This window comes from Phoxinus phoxinus, assembly GCF_949152265.1.
Source record: "Phoxinus phoxinus genome assembly, chromosome: 20".
Classification (NCBI taxonomy): Eukaryota; Metazoa; Chordata; class Actinopteri; order Cypriniformes; family Leuciscidae; genus Phoxinus; species Phoxinus phoxinus.
Genome location: NC_136895.1, coordinates 28219443 through 28236480, shown reverse-complemented (window position 1 = coordinate 28236480; position 17038 = coordinate 28219443). Strand labels below are relative to the sequence as shown.

The following is a 17038-nucleotide window of genomic DNA, read 5'->3' as shown; positions in this document are numbered from 1 at the left end:
TCTCTCTCTCTCTCTCTCTCTCTCTCTCTCTCTCTCTCTGTAATCTGTCTAAAGATAACGGACCGCTGCTTGATCTGAGTCATTTTGCCGACTCGGTTCATTCGATTCAATTTGGAAGTTTAACTTTAGGTGATGAAATAACGATTTTGTTAAATTAAACTACTTTATCGCCATCATTGATATATTAGTGTTTCTTATTGTATGTGTATATTTACGCTGTCCAGTTTGATTCTCTGAGATGCTTGCTGATCGTGCTTGTTCCAAATTGTAACGTTTCGAATCGGCCTGCGATTAAACTGTTGTCATGTATTGCGATAATTATTCTATTTTTATGTTTCCAACATATCGAATTGGTTTTCTAACCGGCGAAACGGACGTTTTGCCATGGTTACAGTCAAGTGATTCATAACCGCTTTGCGAATCGACTCCATCGAATTGTTCAAAAGAACCGGCTAACATGAACACACGGACATCATCTGCTTCTTCTTTTTTTCAGTAACCTCAACTTCTTCACAGTGCTCTGCGGATGTCGGTCCTCACAGGAGGCTGTAGATAGATTTTAGGTACATTTGTTTTTGTTTTGTCTTAGTGCGTTTTTTCTCATTGTGCGTCTGCGAATCTATCACATGCTGAACGGTTTTGTGCGCAGGTTCATTTACGGCTTCATTTGGCGATTTTTATTTCTACCTGTTCTCTATATTCGACCCACATATGGACATACTGAAGGATAATTTCAGCTTTAAACCTCTCGACATGAGATGAAACCCAGAGGAGATGTTATACTCACTGAATAACGTAAAGGAGAGGACGCGCTATTTCGGCACATGAAGAATTTTGCATACGGACACACGTCACATGTGCGGAATATTTGAGGTTATGCTTTTTTATTAACCTTTAACTTATAATTTCGGAATTGCGCGAAGAATGCTTAAAATTGCGAGCCTTCTGCTTATATTGATAATAAATGAACTGTGATGGGCAATGCAGGCATGCTGATTCACACACTGTGCAATGGATTTGGCAACCATTAAGAAAGGGAAGTGTTAATGTCAATATTTTACATACAGAGAAGATTTCAGTTTATATTTAAGCAGAATATATAAATAATTTTACGCTCTAATGGCACGTATGCAGTATAGGATATACAATCATATTTTTTTCTCATGTTATTAGGGGTTAATGTTGGAATCTGTTTGTTTGGCGTAATTTGTTAATTGGCATTAGTCGTTTATTAGTCTTCATTTAGAAGACAAGGAAAGACAGACAGGACACTTTGGATGCCGTAATCAGCTTAAGGTTTACAGCAGCTATATCTGGTGGCACTTTTTGCATTGTGCGTCTCCATTGCTTTTTAACCCCTAAGTGGCTTGTTAAATAGCACTTACTACAGTATTTCTAGCGTAATGGACACCAATCACATGGATGCCGGTTCTTCTGGTGACGGCATGGAGATGGAGATCATGCCTGGCTACATTGAGCTCGTCACCAGAGCGTGTTCAGTCATTTTCAGTGCCTTTAGAGAGTGTAAAGACTGCGGACTGGAGCTGTCCAGGAACACCTTGCTGGATCATGCCTACATAACCTGGATGGAGATCTTCATGTTCTTCATGAGCGCGGTCATGTGGACGAAGGTGCGCAAGGGACTGACCGTGTACATCTTTGAGGTAAACATACTTCAGAAGCCACGGTCAATACTAATACAACTGATATTGACAAGGCTGATTATTTATATTGTATAAAATAGGTGTTCATTGTATTTAAACTATTCATATTATGGTATCGATCACTGAAAAAAAAAAAAAAACGTTCAACTTCAGAAGAGAAGCCTGTAAATAAATGAGTATTAAACTCAAGGTTTTGAAAGCATCATTGGCGCCCTCAATGAATATCTTGAAGTTGTTTTGAAACATTGGACATTTGCATCACCATTTGTATATTAAAGGTCATTTGAGCATAGATGTGAGTGTGTGTCTGAGATTAGTGATGTTTGTGAAGTCAAGCATCTCTAGGACTGCTACGCATACTTAGTTTTAGTGATCTGAGTGAGTTGTTCACAAGCAAACACTTCTCATTTCCTCAAGAGCTGTTGTCGTTTCTGAAAAGCAGACGTTTAACACTTGATGCAGAAGTTCACAAGTTATTTTGAACATGGGTGTGTTTTCAGAGGTGTTTGGTGTAGTTTTTTTCTCTGTCCCCTGAAATGTGCTTGAAACTCGCCATGTAAAGTTGCAATGTGCCCAAGAGCTGTTTTACATAGTTTTTTACTTTGCATTTGACCTTTTACATACAACGATGGCTATGCAAACAGGTTACATTAACTATCAAGTTTCCCAGACATACACTTGATCAAATTGCCTTGTTTCTGAGTCTGTGATATGCCACATTTTGCATTTGTTGCTTATGTTCAGCTGAGGTGATGTATGCGGCAAACGTTGGTTTCACTTCCTGTCCCGAAGCGTGTTTGATGACTGGTTTGAGCTCGGCTGGTGTGCTGCTATTACTGGGATCAATGCCGTCATGATTCATGGGCCTCTGCATCCATGTTTACTCTGCGCTACGGTTTAATTCCTCCTGTAAAGTCTTCACTCTCAGCACGTGGAGAAACCCTGACGGCTGCCGTGATGTTGATACGGAAATATGTGACGTGTCAGGACCTTGTCTGGCCTGTAACCCTTGAGTAAGAGAGTGTGAGGTCTTGGCAAAGAGTTGCAGCACTGCAGTTTGTGATTAAAAACTGGCATGACTTAGAAAATGAAAAGGTGACAGTTAATCAGTGTGTCAGATCTCAATATATTGTGCTTCTTGGCTAATAATATCCCTCTCCATCAAAGAGAGTCTCTTCTTCAATATATTGCAGGATTTAAGTCATCATATAGCCTTTTGATCAAACAATTGCATGCTTAAAGGCACAAGATGGGATTCTGGTGTGTTAGTTCTTCTTGAAGGAATAGTTCACCCAAATATGACAAGTTATTTTTTATTGAAGTCATAGAATTGCTTTTAAAAAAAAAACTTTTTTGCGATTCGATTAAAAACTATTCCGAAATGATGCCGTTTCCATTAACCGATGTTATGCGACTCGTTTCCTCTTGCGATAAGTCATTTAAAAAATCATGGTGATGGATGTTGGTAGATCTATATCACCATAGATGTACACAATAAAGGCTAGATGTCTTACGGCGGTAAGGTCTCTAACGTCATCACCGGCGGCCATCTTGTCACAGGCAAGCTTTCTGGCGGGCACTGCGGTACCTGAAGTGATCTGCACGAACACAAATGCTCTTATCTCGCTGAAATCTTGAACATGTTGAAATATATAATATTATAATTATTCCTTTATTATGTATATATCTATGTATGTCAGCCATAATTAGCCATTATTTAGAATGGAAGGAGACGTATGTGTGTTATTCAAGCATTAAAGGGGTGGTTGATTATGATTTCACTTTTCTAACTGTAGTTAGTTGTGTAAAGTTGCTGTTTGATCATAAACAACATCTGCAAAGTTACAACGCTCAAAGTTCAAAGCAAAGGAATATATTTGCTTTTAAAGAAAAGGACTACAACAAATGGCTGGTAGGAACTACACGACAGTCCTCCGGGTTTAGTGACATCACCAACCCTAAAATGTACATAAGCCCCGCCCCCTGAACACGCAGTCCATGTTGAGAAGAGGAAGAGTTGTTGTAGTCGAGCACATTTGTGAGTCAGCTCAAACTTTAGCATCCATCTTTTCACATGCAATAGAAAGTCACTCGGTGTGCATCTCACAACAGTTCCTATACGAGCGATTTATAGATTACCATGACAGAATATGCTAATTGAAGATAGTTAACTCCACATCAGCGACATAAATTCATCAACTAACCATTCAGAGACGTCCTGTTGCTTCTACATGTTGTCACTTCTTCTTGAGTCTCTCCATCTTTGTCTGACTCCGTTTTAACATTAAAGGCAGAACAGTTTCTGTCATTTTAGTGTGTGTGCGTGAGGTAATCACAGCTGCTAACACACACAAGCTCTTGAAACCCCGCCCTCTGCAGCAGCTCATTTGCATTTAAAGGGCCAGGCACAAAATGGTGCGTTTTTGCAAACCCTCAAAAAGTGACAACTTTAACATGCTTTATAAAAATATCTGTGGGGTATTTTGTGCTAAAACTTCACACACACACACACTCTGGGGACATAAAAGATTTATTTTACATCTTGTGAAAAGGGCATTTTACCCCCCCTTTAATGGCAAGGAAAGACTTGTGTACAGTGAGTGGCTCGTATTAAGTGTTTCTCCCTCATATCGGCTTCAAACTCTAGATAAATTGTGGCATTTCTTTGCGGCATTTCCAGTATTCCCGTGGTACTTTTGTCTTTTGAGTTTATTAAAGAACTATGTGTCGTCTTCTGTCCAAACACACCACGCCATCTACATCAGGTGACCTGTAAATGTGCAAAAACTGTTGCCGTTTTGCAAAATATTCCTTTTTCGAATTGCCTGAAAAACACCTCATGCGAGTGATTGCAATTTCAATTTGAAGGGTAATGTAAATGTGGCTGCTGATATTCACTGATAATCTTCTCTAGTGAGCTGTTAACCCCTGGAATGATTGAGTCAGTGAGTTGAACTCAAGAACCCGATGACTTTGTAAATGAACTGATTCATTGTAAAGATCTGACTCAAAAGAATGAATCATTATGATTCATTAATGCTCCAAAGATTGCACATACGCTATGTTTTAATGATAAACAACTTAAATATGAGTCTGTTCTTCACACTGAGTTAGCACATGACTTCAGAAGACATGGACTATAGTGTTCAAGCCCTTTTGAAACAGTTTTTGTCGGTGTGAGCTCTCTACTGCAGTTTTACTGTACTTTGGCCACAAGATTGTCTCGTATGTCTTGGGAGATAATTCCTGACATAGCCTGCAGATTTTAAAGTGTTTTGTGGACTATGTCCTGCACTCACAAACACATGCGTGCGGTACGTAACATGATCTCTCTACTTGGTTTTTAAACGAATCTCCATGTTACCTAATAAACAATTTATGGCATCAGCTCTTAGCGATAATGAGGCCCATTCATTTTTAAAGTTCCCATGCACTTTCACGTTCTCAGACTCGATGGACGAGTAGCAAAAGGCCATCTGGCCAGTACTGTAAACTGTGTGTGTGTGAAAAAAAATCAAGCTGTTGACTGCATGCTGGGTAGCCTTTGCTGAGACTGTGATGACCACCATTCACTGGACCAGAGGGAATGTATTTCAGTAATCACTTCACTAAAATCAATAGCCAACAACATCATGTTCTAGCAAACAACATCACCACTACGATAAACTTTGGCTGTCCGTACAGCTGCCAAGGGAATATCATGTCACACTGTGTATTCTGCAGACAATAACCTTTGAGATCGGTGTCTTAACAGCAGTCGTACATACAGAGGTCATCAGCTCTTAAGATAGTAAAAACAGACTTGTGTTTCACCAGTTCACATTCGTAACACATGCTGCACAAACATAATTACGAGATTATTAGTTTACTCACCCATTGCAAGATTGTCAATCAATTTTATGTATGTGAACCGAATTTTACTTTTGTGCTGTAGATGTTATTTTAAAAATGGCACTATCAGCAAAATGAACGCCAGTGTTTATAGATACATTTAATGATAATTGGATGTAATAAAATGGTAGAACTTCAACAAAGAAAAATAAATACTTATGGTAGTTGACCAAGCAGTAAAAGTTATCAGCCAATGCAGAGAAAAGATTTTTTTGAATTTTGTTTTTCTAAAACTCAACATATGGTGACCAACTGATAACATAAGGAAACCCTTAGAAATGTGATGCCCTGTATATTGACTCTGAAAGGCAATTAAAGCACCCGTTTAATCTATGTCCTCCCAGAGACTTGATTGCACTGTCAGATACAAGCATTGATGTGTTTCTCAAATGTTTGGTGCTCGGAGTGGAAATTGCATGCCATTATCGGTAGGCATCGTCGTCTGCATCCTTCCTTCCTCTTTGTGCCGCCCTGTTTCAAGTACTCTGATCCCTCGACTAGATGCATCAACTTCATCTGAAATGACAGCAGAAAACGAACTAGTTATTCCGAGAACAATCAAAGCCTGAGGAAATACAGCTCAGCCCAACAGGGAGGAAGGAGGAGGGCGTTTGAGGGGCAAATGAGAAGATGAGGCTCTGTGGCTCCATCTGGCCATGTAGAGATGCTTTTATCTGTTTTCTGACTCTTGGACCTCCAAAGATTTGGAGAGGGCTTTTTCTGACTTTAAAGGGGTCATCGGATGCCCATTTTCCACAAGTTGGGATGATTCTTTAGGGTCTTCGTGTAAAGTTGGTTACATACTTTGGTTAAAATTCCTCAATGGTTGTGTACAACAACACCCTTACCTCCTCAAAAACAGCTCTGTTCACAGCGACCTGCATGTCTCTTTAAATGATAATAAGCAACTGCACACACACTCCTCTCTTCCATGAGGCATGTCGACACAAGACACATAAAGTGATGCCTTGGTGGACAGTATACAAATGGCTGAGGGCGTAAATATGCTAATACGGGAAATATGCTAATACAGGACAGTCCGTCAGCGGTCAATGACACATTCAATGACACATTCAATGACACATTCGGTGACTGTCCGCTGCATTAAACGTGGGATTGAAATACAAACAAAGAAATCTAACGTTAATTTTGGTCATGGCTTGTTTTGAAAAACGAAGACAATCTGACGGTCGTCATAGGAGTGTCAAACTGCAGGACTTTGAGGGAAATCTTCTGACACTGTCAAAATTTTATCTGAGGTAAAATTTGATCGCAACGGTCATTAATCAAATGGCTAAATGTTGAATTAAATCTTGCGATGTATTGAAGGAGAAATTAGCCAAGATATTATTAGCCAAGAAGCACAAGATATTCAGTCCTGAAGTCATGTCTGTTTGAAATCAAACTAACAATCAAAGACTTAGGATCTAGGATCAGAGGAATCTTTTAGGATTTGCAAAATTTGTCTCAGACGGCCAAATAAATCACACAGTGTGCACCCGGCTTACAACTATATTGACATTCTGTTTGAATGTCCTGATCTGTGTACGTTTCTTTTAAAGGAATAGTTCAGTCAAAAATGAACACTGTCATTGTTTAATCTCCCTTATGTTGTTTTAACAGCTGTACAACAGATATTTTGAAACTTGATGCAGAAAGTTCACAAGTTCTTTTGGCTGTGAATGTGGAAGTGTGTTTTTAGAGGTGGTTTTTCCTCTGTTAAAGAAAGACCTCGGCTGTTTTTGTTCACTGTTCACTGTCCAGTGAAATTTGCTTGAAATCCACCATGTAAAGTTGCAATGTGCCGTTTAACATAGTTTTTTACTTTGCATTTTACCTTTTACACACAACGATGGCTATGCAAACGTGTTAAATTCAAAGATATTTGATATTTTAATATTTAGTTTCTTAAAATGGCAAGTGACCAGAAGTGATCCATACCAATACAACCTGCATGAAGGAAAAAATTATAGCATATGGGTTATAAATATCACAACTTTTCATTCTTGGATGGACTATTCCTTTAAGTTGCGCTTTTAATATAACGCAGATCCAAAGAGAGCAACAAACCAGTAAGGAGATGACATTCTTTGATCAATTGTTGTTTACATACGTGGGAGATGGGCTTGTTCTTTTACATTGTGTTTGTTGTCATTTGTCTTTGATTTATTTTACAAAACCATCCACAAATAGTTGCTAAGGAAACTGCGTTTAATCGACAGGTCGGCTCTTGTACGAGACCCCAGAACAAAATGTGTTTCAGTCGCATTCGGTCATCAGGTTCAGTTCAGCCCTCGGTTTTGCTTGCCATTCATGTCCTGGGAGATGGAGCAAAAGTAGTTGGTGGCCTTTGTGTCCTCCATAACAAGCATTCCCAGAGGAAACTTCTATTGCTCGGAAGTTGCTCTTCCAAAGCTCAGTAGACTTATTGGAGACTCAGTTGTGTTTAATTAGTTTAATTAGGTATCAAGTTTCCTCAACAAATTCTGAGGAGAAATGACAAGAGACACCAATTAAACACAGTTGACACCGTAAGAAACGGAGGTGGATAGCCTAGCTAAAATGTAGGGCTGCACCCTAATAGTCGACTAAACGTTAGTCGACCAAGATTTTATAAGTCGGCAAGTCACAGATAAAACACACAAGAAGTTGCGAAATCACGCAGTCCATGAGAAACGCCGTAAATGAGCCGAAACTCAACTTTTGCTACTTGCCTCACAGACATGAGAAATATGAAATGTCTACTTTTAAACAAACCCATTCAAATAGAAAACAAATACTCTCTGATTATGTAATATCCATATGAAAGTTGCATTTCGCTCTATAGGCACATTCACTGCGGAGATGGCGAATCGGCATCGTTAACTCTAACATTGTTTACATGACACCGCTTTCAACTAAAAATGTAAAACTTTTAACGCATTTTGGCCATTCGTTTACACGACAATGGTGTTTTGGGTGCCTGAAAATAGGTTTCAAAGCGCAAGTTTCCGAAAACGGTCTCTGTGTAAACAACAAAAACGTGAATCGCTGAAGACGATGATGTCATGCACATGCGTATTACGTGTTCAGTCTATAGTGTTTCATCGCCATCTAATGGCCTGGCACCAGAATACAGCGTTTTTAGTCGTTTTCGCGGATCCGTGTGAATGGGGATCATTTTGACAATGGTGTCGTCTGTACGCGGAAAACTCAAAGGAAAAACTTTTCTGTATCGTTGAGGTGTAAACGTACCCTAAAATGTCTGCTTGCTATTTTTTGTGACACTTATAATCATTATTTTTGCCAGTGCTTTGCGGCAAGCTTATATAATTAAATTAATATAAACGTGCGATTAGTCGACCAATGGCTTAAATGAACGACTACTAGTCGACTAGAAAAATCTTTAGTCAGGGACAGCCCTACAATTTGTAATAAAAATGGTTACACTGAATCATATTGAAGAAATTGAAGATCGTACTGTAGAATGAGGCATTTATATAGCGCTTTCATATGTACTACTGTACACCCAAAGCACTTTACAATCATATCAGGGGGTCTCTCCTCAACACCACCAGAGTGAGCATCCACTGGGATGATGCGACGGCAGCCACAGCACAACGGCGCCAGTGCGCTCACCCAACCCGATCTCACCAAATGCGTCTATATAGCACGCAGTGTGTTTATCGTGTAATATATACGCGAAAATGAGTTTTTACGTGCATAGTATACGCATGGATAGCACATGGTTGGGTTTAGGGTTGGGTAGGGTGCGTGTGTATTATACGCTTGGGTAGGATTAGTGGTGTGGGGTGCGTGTGTATATCACGAAATTAAGTGCGTATCATATGCACGCGCAAAACTGCGTATCATATCCACGTAAAAACTCATTTTCGCGTATAAATTGCACGATAAACACACTGCGTGCTATAGAGACGCATTTGGGTGAGAACAGGCTGGCTCACCACACACCAGCTATAATGGAGAGAGGAGAGAGTGATAGAGCCAATTCAATAGATCTTGGTATATCTGAGCACACCGCGAGAATCAATCAGAATCATTCTCCATTGAACTTCTAGAAGAAGCAACTGGGATGTTAAAGTGATCTCATTCGTGGTTTTCTTCTGAGACTCGCCTAAACTTTTCTTTGATTAATTTGTGGCCATTAGAGCACAAAGCAACGTCAGGCTGTTCAGCTGAGAAGGGGATGTGTGCTCTCTATCACAACCATGATGCAGTCACCAGCATCAGCAGCAGTCAGCCTGAACCTCGGGACTCAGCTAGAGGTGGTGATGATAGAGGAACGGGGGTGGAGCATTTTGGTGACAGCTGGCCTCTATAAATAACCCCAGCGGGTAGAGGCGGAGAGCAGAATCCACGTGGTGGATATCCTGCGGTGCGCACCACATTGCCTCTTGCCCAATCAGAGGCAACCATGAGACTATGAGCACAAGAGAGGTCAAATGATGCCAATGTATATGTCTAGTTTCAGTGGCCTATTTTATGTATATATTGTTATATATATATTGTTTTAATTAGCAGAAGGGAATGCAGATTAGGTAACGCCAAGTGAAGGTGATGCTTGTGAATAGATAAATGATTAAGTCGAGCCTTAACCATCTTCAGTTACTGTGACATTCGGCTTTTGTGTCCACACACAAGCAGGATAGTCTGTCATGGGAGAGATAAGGTGAAGGCACGTGAGCACACACAAAGTTTAGCAAAGATGAAGTACAACTTTAGCTGTGGGCTATTACCGTCAATGGGTCGTTTGAGTCATCTGATGTCTGAGCTAATTAGAATGGCCTTTTCATGACTCATCCTTTTATGTGAAACCACAAAGGCGGCAGCACCTGGAAAGAAATACACAGTAAATTATAAGCATTCACTTCTAAGCAAATTAAATGCACAAATCAGTCGAACTTCACTGTTACAGGTGTGTACAACATGAGCTTTTCTGTTGGTAATTTTACCTGGGAGCGTTGTGTGTAGTCTCATTGATCCTCTGCAATTCAGTTGCTAGAAGTCTTCTTTGTTGATGAATGAACACCTGCTATGCAAATGCTAGCATTGCAATTTCATTCTTTCCTCTTGTCTTCCACAGCCTTTTGGACAATGGTGTTGCATCCCATCAAAAGATGTCTCAAAGATGCCAGAGAGCGCGTGGAAGCTGGTCTTCTACACAATGTCATGGTCATACAGCACCTACCTTTTGTTTTTCACTAGTTATTCCTTCTTTCAAAACCCTCCATCTGTGTTTTACGGTAAGCTTTAAAGCTGACGCTTGTCCTGTTTTTGCATGTAATAATTTTGTTAAAGCTTGTCAGGCCTGAATAACTAAACCCTCGGCTTTTTAAAAAGCTTTTTAAACAGATTACATGCTACTTTTGAAGGTGTCAGGTGGTACAAAATACAATTTAATGCTTAAAAAAATGCTTGTTTAAAACGTACAGGATCCTTGAATATCCCAGGAAACCTCTGAAAGGTTTTGAAACAGTTCAGATTTTAAAAGATGGTTGGTGATTGCTGTTGTCAATGTTAAATGTTTAATGACTAAAAATCAGAATAAACATTAATATGAATGATTACTATAATGAATAAACATTAAAGGTCACCAGTTATTCTGAAAACCCATTTTCACTTATCAGTCCACTGATAATCATTTACGCTCCAATTGGTAGTTGCTGTATCACCTCATTACTCATTTGCATGAATGATACGATACTACTTTATTAATCCCAATAAAGATTGTCACAATGCCAAATATTGCTGTTGACAGAAACCATTGAATGTCATTGAAAATGAATGGCATCTTGAACACCCCTTTTGAGTAACGCATGAACAGCTTTAATCTCTACTATATCAGCATAAACCATCTGTTTTATGAGGCCAGAGTTTCACTTTTTGTCTGTAAGTCAAGGTCACTACCATCTAGTGTTGTTCTTTTTATGGTTGTGGAGTGTCACTGTTTTGTTCTGTCTTTTCGGTCTAGACTGGAAGAGTGGGATGTCAGTACCCACCGATATTGCGATAGCTTACCTTATCCAGGGCAGCTTCTACGGCCATTCGATATATGCCACGGTCTACATGGACGCATGGCGGAAGGACTCCCTTGTCATGGTGGTGCATCACTTCATCACTCTGGCCCTGATCACATTCTCCTATGCCTTTAGGTCAGGCACATTTATGGGCTTTGTTAAAACAGCTAATCTACAGCCTGATTTTTTAAAAGGTTTTAGTTTTCATAGTTACAACCAGGGTTTGAAATGAACACCCGCCAACCCTCCAAATGCGGGTAAAATTCAACTGTGGCGAGTAACTTAAAAATGTAGTAGCCAAATTGGCCGGTGAGGGAAAAAGTTAATTTCAAACCCTGGTTACAACAAGAACTTGAATCTTAAAGAATAAATGATACAAAGAATTAGCTCACATGATATGCCACTAAAAGCCACAGTTCATTAACCACTCGTTTGTGTATTTGAACATATCGTCCTCAGATACCACAACATTGGCATTCTCGTCCTCTTTCTTCACGACATCAATGACGTTCAGTTGGAATTCACCAAGGTCAACGTTTATTTCAAGATCCGGGGAGGGAAAGAGTACTTCATCAATGACGTCCTGTCCAACATGGGTGCCGTTAGCTTTAGCATCACATGGTAAGGCTTGCCTGTTGATCAAGAAACCAAAAGCTATGTTATTGATGCAAACATGACACAGCATGGAGAACTTATACAAGGCTCAAAGTGATTTGTACAAGTAGACATACATCCTTTGTTGGTCCTGGAACAACATTCCAATCAAATGATAATTACCCTCTGATTTTGCTCGAACAAAACTTTTTCTAAAGTAATTTCTGGACCTAAACTATGGAGCAAGGTAGATCTCCAGGAGCAGGAGTGAGTAACCTTGGTTTAGGGTTAGGAAAGGAGGATTGGAATGCTCTGCAAAAACAAAGGATGTTCATCCAAAAACATTCCCTCCTTGATTAAATTAAATTACCCATATAAGGGTCTACATCAGGGTTACGCAACTCTAACCCTTGAGATCCACGGTCCTGCAGAGTTTGAAAAAATGTTCAGGATTACTTGGACATTACAGGCAGGTGTTTGATTAGGGTTAGAGTTAAACTCTGTGGGACAGTAGCCATCGAGGGCCAGATTTTCCCACCCCTGCTCCACAGAATCCCTTGTTCATGTAACAACTACTTATTAGGACTTTTTGTAATGGATATTTTGCACCTTTATCCTGTGTCCAGAGGATGCTCGAAAGATGTAATTGGCTTCATCTAGTTTGTTCTTGCCATTTGTGCAGGTTTTGGTTCCGTTTGTACTGGTTCCCCCTTAAAGTTATGTGGGCCTCCTGCGTCACCAGCATCCAGTCAGTTCCCACCATCCCTTTCTACTTCTTCTTCAACACACTCCTGCTTGCTCTGCTCCTCATGAATATCTATTGGTTCCTGGTAAGAATGGGTATTTTCAGAACACAATGGTAGTATAGTAAGGCTCAGTGCTAGTAACCCAAATGTTGTTGGCTTAAGTCTTGTAATGAGTCCACTGAGAGCTATTATCATGAACACGTCAATTAGAGAGGCCCTAGGTTGCTCAAGAGTAGTGTTTTCCAACCCTGGTACTGGAGTACTCCCAACCGTGCAAATTTGGGTTGTCTATAAATCAAACAAACCTGCTTTAACAGTAAATATTCTGATACCTTCAATGGGTGTCAAAGAAGGGAGGCATCCAAAATGTGTACTGTTGGGGGTTCCTCCAGGAACAGGGTTAGAGACCACTGCTCTAGAGAGATTGTCCAAGGAATAAGTGTACTTAAGATAAAAATGTATACTAAAACGACTGCTTTTTATTGCCCTGTTATCAGAGGTATCAGTTAATGTTAGCTAGCTATCTAGCATATACTTTATCCCAAGCATCCTGTAGAACAGTGCACACTACCATGACAGATCCCATTAACTTTCCACTTGAATTTTAACCTACAAAGTAACTTTTGGTAACTAGCTGAGAACCAATCACCATTTAACACCATTCAAGTTGCATGTTATTGCTATGAAAAGTCTGCAAAAATGTCAAGACATTTTGTTCTCTTTTAGTTCATCGTGCTGTTTGTGGCGAAGGTCCTGACGGGACAGATGAAGGAAGTAAACGATGTCCGGGAGTACGAGGAAGATCACCTAAAGGAGAGAACAGACACTAATGATCAGATGTCTAACGAAGGGTAAGTGAAGACATGCAGCAAGCAGTCTGTGGTTCAGGTATACAGCACGTAATAAAGAGGAAGTTGTGTGGTCGACTAGCAGTTGAGGCAGAATTGAGACTTGCAATGTCTGCTACTTTAAAACATTGGTCCTTCAAAGTCCCCTAGTGAAGTTTCTACTTGCGAGTTGAAAAGGTCCAATTACAATTTGATGAGCGTTCAAATAATTTCTTTTGAACCAAATTTTTTGGTTATTCCTACTGGTAATTATAATTATGCGGCGGTGTACATGTGCACTTAACCCATAAATATCCTCATTCCAACCTAACTTTAAGGCAGCATAATGTTCATTTTCTGTAGTTTTGCTTTACCAAAAATGATAAAGCTAACTAGACCAGAAGAGTATATAAAACAAGGCTGTATTCTACACTTGATTTCTGCCAAATCTGCGCTCCAGTTCTTTAAAAGTTTCACTGTTGGCCAGTATTTGTTATAGCTCTAGATATTCTAACCACATGGACAGGTAGCTTTGTGCCACACGCCTGTTGACATCAATAGCTTTAGGTTTAGGGTAACGCAATCTGAGATCATTGAGTGTGGCAGTCTCTTTTGACCTCATTGGCGATTGGATGAGAGAGCCGTCTCATGTAGATGTGACTATCGTCATGGCATTAGTCCTCTCCTTATCTGTCTGACCTTGAAGTGAAGTGATATCCGACTACGCCACATGCATCCTGTGATCACCTCTTTCTAGACTGACTCTGTGCTTTTTATGCATCTTCCTTCCTCTTAGGAAACATGTGCAGAATGGGACCAGCAAGAAGAAACATCAATAATATCTAGATGCTGCCATCTGCAGGCACTTAACCATGACTGCAAGGTACTTGTGTGACCTAGATTGATTCTAACCTCGGACCGCCAAGGTGATTGGACAGTCATACAGAGAATAAGAAACAAATCAACCATCGTCTTTGTTTTAATCAATCACTGTTATTGTAATATAATCATAGCACTGTGAATGTTATTTGTTATCTGTCTCATATATTGCTTTAAAGATGTTAATTTAAGTTAAACGAGTAAATAAATCTATTATTTTTTTAAATCAGGAACTTATGGCGGGAGTGACTTGGATATCTTTGGATATGAAATACAATACCATGCATTTAGGAGAACATTGGAACACATTATAATCAGGTTTTGTGGTTGACAGTTTGTTTGATTAGATTTAGACTTTTTGTTTTTCTGGTGTATTTTAATTCCAGGAGTGAAGGCATTAAAAAGGGTTAGTAGTACGTATCTTGTTGTAGTGAATACTAGTGGAGTGGTTCTCAATTGGTTGGTTGAAGATCTGTTCTGAAAAGCAGGGGAAGGCCATGTTAAATCCATATAATGGTAATGCAAATAATGCAAATGCTATTAACCAAAAAATCATGCATAGTTAGGGCAGGAAAATAAATGGAAATTCTTACCATATCTTTTTTGTTGGCATCAAAAGGCAGGTTGTACATCCAATCACACTCAATGATATTTTGTCACAAAATGCATGTTCATTATTATTCTAAAGTCAAATTAGACATATGCCAACCTCTTAAAAACCATAACTTTGCAAGGTTAAAAAAACACCCAGACTGCAATAAATATTGGTTCTTATTGGTCAGAAAAAATAAACATAGGTATTAATTCTGATACATTCGTCAGAAAACAGAACTTAATATCTGATGTAATTTTGCTTTTCAATATGGATCTTGAATAAAAAAAAAAAGGATACAGAATACTTTCATGGTCATTTCAAGTTTAAGCACTTCTTTAAACCTTAATGATGCGCAGACCCCTGGCTTTACAGACAAGGCTTAAGTCTAGTCCCAGACTAAAATGCATGTTTGAGCTGTTTTAACTTAAAGCAACTTGCATAGACATTAGACATATCTTAAAATATGACTCGGTGCCATTGTTTTGTCTCAAGATGCACACCAGTTTTTTTCTAAGGCATGTTTATAAACGCTTAAATGTCCTAATTGAACTAAAGCCTAATCCTGGCTTAATCTAAGCCCTGTCTGTGAAACCGGGCCAATATATAAAATTAGTGTCCTGAAGCAAAACCAGTTGAGAACCACTGTACTAGTTCATCAGTTGCCTTGTTTAAATAATAATAATAATAAAATACATAAAAAAAACATAAACTAACTACACAGGTAACCACCTTAAAAAAAATATTTAAAAAAAACCCAGCCTGATCTGCATCAATCAAAATCATGTTTGTACAGTATTACCGTGTTTGAATGTAGATGACTGAAAGGGAATCGCTTTCAATGTTTGGATTACAAAAAAATACTGCATTTATATTCAGTGGCGCCCCCCCCCCCCCCTAAAAAATAGTTTCGAATCGACCGACCAAAAAAAAAAAAAAAAAAAATACACTCCGATGATATCGTGTTTAGTTCATATAAATACGGATGGAGAACTTAACTCAGTGGAAACAATGGTTAGTCGTAATGCTTATTCAGTCCGTTACAATGGAGAAACATTTACTACTCAAATTAATCAAAGTATTTAATGCAAATGTCGTATGCAGGAACGCATGAGATTTGAGATGCTTTACGAAATGACACATAAAAGATGAAACTGATATATTATCTGTCGTGACGCATTGATCACTCCAAAACTATCGCAATACTTGAATACTTTATTTGCCTGCTGTATCAAAAGTTCTGTTGTGTATAATAATGCTCATAATCTTCGCGTTCATGTGGAATATCGTGCACGTCGCGGAGGTCATCATGTCTTCCGTTCGTAATGCTAGCTTGTGCTAGCCGTTTATGATTTGGGGAGTTTTGTTGTTAAAGAGATAGTTCACCCAATACGATGGCAAATACTTTTTATTTTTTTATTCTTTAAAGCTATTTAAATGCTGCTGATGTTTTCCGATCCGAGTTTCTCCCGTGTTAGGCTAATTAGTCGCAGTTTAGTCTACAATATTAGCTAACATTACTCTTGACTTGAGCGTCAGTTTGGTTCACTTTTCTTACCTGGCATTGTCACATCACTGGAATAAAACGATGTTCTTGCAGTTCCTGCTAAATAATCCTCATTCTGCGAAACTTTTGCAACATTTACACGCAGCTTCTTGTAGTCATTACGCAAACAGGGATTCGCTACTCATTCATTCCCTTGCGATAACTGAATTTCAACAGCATCAAATAAACATGCGCTAAAGTTTCCCCCCAAAAAACTTGCGTTACCAAGAAACAAACGTTAAACGCCACCATACACTCCACGGCCTGTTATGAAAAATGTCG

General features: G+C 39.2%; 1 protein-coding gene across 1 annotated transcript; it reads left to right on the top strand.

The window, feature by feature from the left end:
• The first annotated feature begins 1253 nt into the window (after positions 1-1253).
• Positions 1254-15901, top strand: cers1 (ceramide synthase 1). Its single transcript, XM_079593182.1, has 8 exons — positions 1254-1664; positions 10639-10798; positions 11527-11707; positions 12032-12193; positions 12849-12996; positions 13639-13763; positions 14536-14622; positions 14849-15901. Exons 1-7 carry the CDS (start codon positions 1404-1406, stop codon positions 14576-14578), a joined length of 1080 nt encoding a protein of 359 aa, XP_079449308.1. The 5' UTR covers positions 1254-1403; the 3' UTR covers positions 14579-14622; positions 14849-15901.
• Positions 15902-17038: the final 1137 nt, after the last annotated feature.

Excerpts from the sequence above, each read along its gene's own strand:
- cers1 (XM_079593182.1), top strand. The coding sequence starts at position 1,404 with ATGGACACCAATCACATGGATGCCGGTTCTTCTGGTGACGGCATGGAG. Across the intron at positions 1,665-10,638 it reads TGACCGTGTACATCTTTGAG|CCTTTTGGACAATGGTGTTG; the intron begins GTAAACATACTT and ends TGTCTTCCACAG. Across the intron at positions 10,799-11,526 it reads CCCTCCATCTGTGTTTTACG|ACTGGAAGAGTGGGATGTCA; the intron begins GTAAGCTTTAAA and ends TTTTCGGTCTAG.